Consider the following 7,500-nt stretch of genomic DNA (forward strand, 5'->3'; position numbering starts at 1 on the left):
AATTCCGCCCAACAGGTGATGGAGTCGGTTTTGCCCTGAAATTATTACTCATAAGAACTCATGGTTTCAGCATACACACAGATTTCCATGAACATCAAAACATAACGTTCCCATTCTGTTGTGTGAATAACAAGTTTAATCAACAATATAATCAACAAATACCCTGAGATATTTCTGACTCCTGGTGAAGGAATAGACATTTGGGGGAATGCACAAAATGGGTTTGATGAAAAGGTGTGCTACATATGGAGATGGAGCCAGCCATGTATTAGCTTATGCCACGTTCACATCATATTGTTTGGACTGTAATAACAAGAAACGGAATTTGAGTAAACATGTCTAACTTGTTACAAAAGCTGCATTTTAGAATATCTCTCCATACACACGGTAACACCAAAAAACGATTGAAAACACTAACGTGCTTATGCCGGACGAATATGGGGCATTCATGTGTTAAGTCAATCACCACAGAAGAACATTAGTGAGCATGAGCATGTAGCGTCTTCTTGAGTGAGGCTGGAGCATGCTCAGTAAGGGGTAAGAAGCTATTGAAATGTGCAAATTGAGGTAATGACGCCAGCGTTACTCAAAATGTCCGTTTTCCCTGTCCCTAAGGATACAGAAATTCAGAGTTTTCCAAAAATGTCCACGTTGGCTGAAGTTCCAAAACGCCACAGTTTTGGTTGTGAAGTTTGCATGTGAACAAAACCGTGCAGAACAAAATAACATTTCTAAAATACCCATGTAGGCACACGTCATTGTTCTCAGCCACTCCCTCTGTTTGCTGATTGGACGGTTAAAAAGCTATCCTGGGAAAGCCCACGGATATACTGTACCGCCCGGACTGACTACTGAAGGGAAATGAAAATTGAGCAGAAGTAGGTATAGGCGGGCAGTGCCAGGCTACTCCGTGACTATGCTTGTAGACAAAAGGCCAAATTGTAGAATAAAATATACAGTTACTTAAATACCTGTATGAAGTGTAGACATGGCATATAGGTCTTACCTGTGAGAGGAAGAGTTTTGGACGGATGTGAGGAATGTCTCGTCCTGGAGGAAGAGGAGGAGGAAGAGGAGGAGGATGATGAAGACGAAGGACTGGAATCCTCTTTCAGTCCGAGCTCATCTTTCAACGAACTGAACAACTCATCATGTCTCTGCTGTTCCTCTAATAACGACATCTTCCCTCTTGCCACCGTGGAGGCTCCAGCCACCTGCCCCTGTCCGCTCTGCCCTAAGCCCAAAACGAGGCCCGATCCCTGGGTACTTTGCTGTGCGTGATTCCCCCTGGACCAATCCATGGAGCTCCGGGATTTTTTCGTACTTGTTGTTGCGGCGATTGCTGATGATGTTGTCATAGAAGCGGGAGGTTGCATGGAAGTTGCTGTTGCTGAAGTTGATGTGGAAGTTGCATTGCCCATTGTTGCGTTGCCCATTCTCTTGTTGTCGGCAACAACGCAATCTGTTCTAAGGGGTTCGTTGAATATCTGGGTATCCATGGTGGAAGGTCGCTCCGTTGTCAAGGTGGTGGGCGTCTGTATATTGTTGCTGCCTTTGGGGATTCCCACCAGTTGACTCTGGTTGGAATGGCTGGTTAGCAAGTCTTTCATTTCTTCGTAGGAGCCCAGGGTGTTTTGGACGCGATTGGCCAAAGCGTCACCTTTATTAGTCTGAAAGAAAGAGAGAGAGAGAGAGAGAGAGAGAGAGAGAGAGAGAGAGAGAGAAAGAGAGGGAAAGAGGGAGAGAGAGAAAGAGAGAGAGAGAGTATTAATTAAAGTCCCTGTGAACCCAAATCCACAAAATCTGTCTAACTATGTAATATGGGAGTTAGTGGCATGATAGTGAAGCATCTGAAAAGAGTAAGGCATACGTATCATTCCAAATGAAAGATATTGTCATTTAAGTTTGATAAAGTTTTCAGAAATTCGGTATAGATAAGGCGGGCTATGCTCTGGATCTTATGACACAGTAAGTATTTTGAACCAATCACAACAGTTGTCTTTCCGAACGTTCTATAAAAGCAATGACTTTTGGGATGGAGACTGTTGGTTTACGGCCACACCAACACAGTCCTGCCAAACAGTCTAGAGTCTAGACAGTAAAAATACTTTTTTGAAACTAAGATTTATAAGATTTATAATTTTGTGTTAATCCTTGTGCCCCCTTTGGACAAAAGCGGTAGTGTGTTTTTACTACGCCAGCTGTTGTTCCTGGGTGAGCGTACCGATGACAAAGGCATTTAGATAAACTATAAAAATAGCATTCTTTACACTGATGGTCTCGTTTGCTGTTACGTGTTATTTATGATCATCAGAGGAAACATGAGACTGTTTCAGAAATATTTAAAAGTTCCTTGTAGCACCTTTAAGTATTTAATTTTATCCATTCCTGTAGGCTTGATTAAAAGCCCTCTTTATTCATCCAGAGAGGAACAATGAGCGAGAGGTGACCACTGACCACATTATTAATTAAACACATGCCAGCCCTTAAGAGGGTCCCGTCCGGGCCGCGCCAGTTAAATTAATGGGGCCGAAATCATTATTAACCTGACCCCGGATTCTCAAGCAATGAGTGCTGGGAGGACAGTTCGTTTCAGTACTGATATATGACGCTTTATAGCACCTTGAGTAGCGCACGCACGCAGGCTCGCAAAGCACGCACGCACACACTAACACACTCACACACAGACAGACAGACAAATAGACAGACAGACACACTCGCTCACTCACTCACTCACTCACTCACTCACTCACTCACTCACTCACCCACCCACCCACCCACTCACTCACTCACACACACACAAAACAGCTCGAGAATTCCTTTTTATGTCACTCAATGACAGCTAATTTAATGGTGAAACTACATGATTTGATCATTTAGAAAAGGACGGGGGCTGTCAGGAGACGGGGGCTGTCAGAGGAGGGTTCAGCAGTTTCTATATTTGGAACCAGATCTGTGAAAGATGAGGAAAAAGCCCCAAAGACAAAAGTCGATTTTTCATCCAGTTCTCTGACATTTAAAAAACTGTCAAGCTCATATTAATGCCAGACACTGCAGGTGAAAAGGGTCCCATTTCCTAACTTATACATTTCATCATGAATTTTCCCAAGTTGATTACTTACAATAGAACAATTATTACTGTGAAAAGTTTAACAGAAATGTTTGTAAATGTCAGTAATACAGTGTAAATTATTTGCATTTCTTTAAAAGCAAAATATCTAGATGTTAGATGAACCCAGGGTTAAAATCTTAGTTTAGTTGATGTCACTGCTTTAAAAGGTTGAGATATTATTGTTCAGAGTATTGAAAAATACTAATGTTGAGATTATGTCCGTTAAAGATGGTTGTATAGGAGAAATATCCAGAAGCAAACAGACAAGGTTAAATCAAATAAACACCTGAATGTACATGTTGGACCTTTGATTTATACAGGTATGAAAGAAGACATGTTATGGAAGCAAAATAGACAAATCTCAAAATTGACCAGTGCTTGAAAAAACGATGTGTCTTGCTTTAACTATGCCTGAATTATGCAACATCTAAAACTTGTAATTCAAGCGTGACATATGATTAAGAATGACAGACAAACTATACTGCAAACACTGTATTACAACAATTTTAAATGTGCTGTTTCATTGTACATACTATTTACTGCTTGGTCAATATATCCAGTTGTAAAAGCAGGATATATTTTTTTAAAGGTTATTTTCTGGCATTTTCAAGCTTTATTAGATAGTACAGAGTTGAAATGGGGAGACAGAGAAATAGAGAGAGAGAGAGAGAGAGAGAGAGAGAGAGAGAGAGAGAGAGAGAGAGAGAGAGGGTGGATGACATGCAGTAAAGGTCCACGGGTCGAATTCGAACCCGCGACCACTGTATCAAAGGCCGGAGCCAATATGGTACGCGCTATATCCACTACGCCACCGGAGCGCCCGTAAAAACTAGATTTTTAACTAACCAGTAACACGGAGTGATTGTGTTTAATAAAGCTACTGCCGCTTTAGAGGGTTGAGACGTATGAGAGGGAGTCAGTTAGACCGTTTATCTCATTCTGGCGACACACACACATGCACGCACACACACACACACTCAGACACACACACACACACACACCACACAGGGTGAAATTGGCTGTATTTGGGGAGGTTAATGAACACATGAATAATGCATTTCTTCTTCATAGGGAAGGAAACGACTCTAACCGATCTTATGTAATATTTCTGGAAGGACTATCCAGTTACATGTAACGATGTTAGATTATCCTTAAACTGAACGTAGTGGAGCTTAAACAGCAATCATGGAGATATGTGTGTAAGGGCTGTCGGAGTAGATTTCTCTTTATATTACATTTATTTTCAACAGTTTCGGAAGAATAACATCACTTGTAATGAAGACAATTTGTAGGTCCTTTATTCTTGATTTCATTAGAGAGCGTAGATATGTGTGTGTGTGTGTGGGGGGGGGAGAGGGGAGACTGTGTGTGTGTGTGTGTGTGTAGGGAGGGTGTGTGTGTGTGTGTGTTTTTACTATGCTAACAGCTCCAGTCAAGAAGCAGAAAAAAATTACATTGTTATTACAGGCAGTGATCCACAGAGAGGTCTTATTGCGTAGCAGGGTGTGTGTGTGTGTGTGTGTGTGTGCCTGTGTGCTAGTTAGACACTCCATAACCCTACAAATGAGTAGAACAACAACCCTTTACATCTGCTCTAATGGAGGGCAATGTATGTTAGCATCGTTTTAGCATAATTACTATATTGTGAGATATTGTGAGGCCGCGCTTTATTTCATAATCAAATCGGTTTGATAGGATTTTATGAACCGAGTGAAATTGAAATGGATGGTTTGGCTTCAAATCACACACAACCATAAGGAACACAGAGATAGCAGTTCATTTTAAAGGTGATCGGGCACATTATTTACGTGTGTGTGTGTGTGTGTGTGTGTGTGTGTGTGTAGAGTAGAGTGGATAATTGTTAAGTCCTTGAAATGTCAAGAGAGAAATGCTAAATCAGCGAGCTAATATGCTCACAATGACAATGCTAACATGATGATTAAGCAGGTGGAATGTTCACCATATAGCATGATGTGATATTTTTTGAAATTTTAAAGTTCCAGCGATTCAAATTGAGTAAAGTTAAAGCTGGGGTATATGATTTCTGATTGGTCAAAGTTAACATGAGCTGTACACTATGACCAATCAGAGCGAGGCTCGGATTCTCTGTTCTTATTGGCTGTTGGGACTGTCCATTCACTTTGGCACGACTTTCTTGGTGTAGAGCGTGTCAGGGAGGGACCATAGGGGAGGGACCAAAGAGAACAAGTGGAGCGGTTGAGGTATTTGGATTCAAATCTCTATCCCAACTGCTATTTTCTCCCCAAATCCTCCACCCCAACTTTAATGACTAGATACTATTTGTACTTCCTCCTACCCTGTTTTGTGCCCCCAACTGAGCCTTCAAGGCCGGGCTGGTTAAAGGAATACTTCACTGCTATCCTACATTTTTATATTTTTATTTAATAAAGCGGAAAAACTATGAAAATACCAAAAATGAAAAAGGGAAAAAAATCAGACAGACAGACATACACAAGCTCTCTCTCTCTCTCTCACACACACACACACACACACACACACACACACCGTGGCAAGCCAAAGTTGCAGTGAATAAATTAGCCGATAGCTTCTCCATCTCCAGCTCATGAATAAAAGATCTGGAGCTGAAGAGGAACAGAAAACACATTTACAGAGAGACAGAATGGAAAACAGAGGACTGGATGAATTCCTTTGTGTGTGTGTGTGTGTGTGTGTGTGTGTGTGTGTGTGTGTGTGTGTGTGTGTGTGTGTGTGTGTGTGTGTGTGTGTCTGTCTGTCTGTCTCTGTATGTGTGTGTGTGTGTGTGTGTGTGTCTGTGTGTCTGTGTGTGTGTGTCTGTCTGTCTGTCTGTCTGTCTCTGTATGTGTGTGTGTGTGTGTGTGTGTGTGTGTGTGTGTGTGTGTGTGTGTGTGTGAGTGAGTCTGTGAGTGTGTGTGTGTGTGTGTGTGTGTGTGTGTGTGTGTGTGTGAGTGAGTGAGTGAGTGTGAGCGATTGAGTGAGTGTGTGTGTGTGTGTGTGTGTGTGTGTGTGTGTGTGTGTGTGTGTGTGTGTGTGTGTGTGTGTGTGTGTGTGTGTGAATAGATCATACCAAATAGCTGCTAACAGCATAACGTTCTTTAACAGGATTAGAAGAGGGCTTAGCTAATAGCTGACAGAGAGAGAGAGAGAGAGAGAGAGAGAGAGAGACAGACAGACAGACAGACAGACAGAGACAGACAGAGAGAGAGAGAGAAAGAGAGACAGAGAGAGAGAGAGAGAGACAGAGAGGGAGAGAGAGAGAGAGAGAGAGGGAGAGAGAGGGAGAGACACAGACAGAGAGGGAGAGAGAGAGACAGAGAGAGAGAGAGAGAGAGAGAGAGAGAGAGACAGAGACAGAGAGAGAGACAGAGAGAGAGGGAGAAAGAGAGAGAGAGAGAGAGAGAGAGAGAGAGGGAAAGAGAGAGTGACTGACAAATTAAATGCTACGGAAGAGTATTAGGGCCAAATTAGTGAAGAAAATGAAAGAAGGACGTTTCTTTTTTCATTATGCACTTTGAGAAAAAAAATTGTGGAAATACAGTTTTGTGAATAAAGACGAAATACAATGATGAGATTAAACTGGACAGTTCAAGACTGCAGTGAAGCTGGAAAGATGTTGACAGATTGGGACTGCCGGGATCAATAACTCATAAGAAAAACGTTATTAAAACACAAACGGGGCGCCCTTAGCTCAGTTGGTAGGGCGTCCCCCCCCCATGGGCCTCGGCCAGCAGCGGACCCGGGTTCGATTCCAGCCCGCGGTCGTTCTCTGCATGTCACTCCCCTCTCTGCCCCATTTCAACTCTGTCTCTACACTATCAATAAAGCATAAAAATGCAAAAAAAATATCTTTAAAAAAAACAAAACAATGCATTTTTTCTACAACCTCATGTATTACTAAAACCAGACATCCTCCAAGCTCGACTAATAACTGCAATGCACTGTACGTATCTATAGGCTATAACAGTGAAGGAATGTTTTCTTTATTATGCATTTATAGAATAAAATCGAAGAGTCTAGAATAATGCTGAAATACAACGTGGAGATTCAATTCAACAGTTAAAGGTGCAGTGTGTAATATGACATCATCAAGTAAGTTCTAGAAAGTTCTAGAATGCAACGCTCCCTGGGTAACCCCAACCCTTTCGAATAATAACAGAAGCTACAGTGGCCTTCAAGGACAAGAACAATTCTAAATTTTAAACAATGCACCTGATGACATTCCAACTATGACACTTCCAAAATGTCGGTGACAAGGCCTTGGTCCAAAGTATGGAGAAATATGGACATATATTAGACCCTTTCTAAGGAAAAAATTATAATAAAAAAAAAAAAAATCAGCTATTTTATTAGCTATCTAAATTAAATTTACTTATGGATATTATAATTAT

The 7,500-nt window shown here is 41.6% G+C and overlaps 1 protein-coding gene across 1 annotated transcript in view; it reads right to left on the reverse strand.

Moving 5' to 3' along the window:
• aff2 (AF4/FMR2 family, member 2) overlaps positions 1-7,500 on the reverse strand; it is a gene marked incomplete at both ends in the record, with an annotated part of 166,441 nt that overhangs the window by 107,736 nt on the left and 51,205 nt on the right. The window contains one exon of the mRNA XM_080035638.1: positions 1,007-1,670. Coding sequence (XP_079891764.1) covers positions 1,007-1,670 — 664 coding nt within the window. The remainder of the gene's footprint in view (positions 1-1,006; positions 1,671-7,500) is intronic.

This window comes from Ammodytes marinus (genome assembly GCF_949987685.1).
Source record: "Ammodytes marinus genome assembly, chromosome: 10".
Lineage (NCBI taxonomy): Eukaryota > Metazoa > Chordata > Actinopteri > Uranoscopiformes > Ammodytidae > Ammodytes > Ammodytes marinus.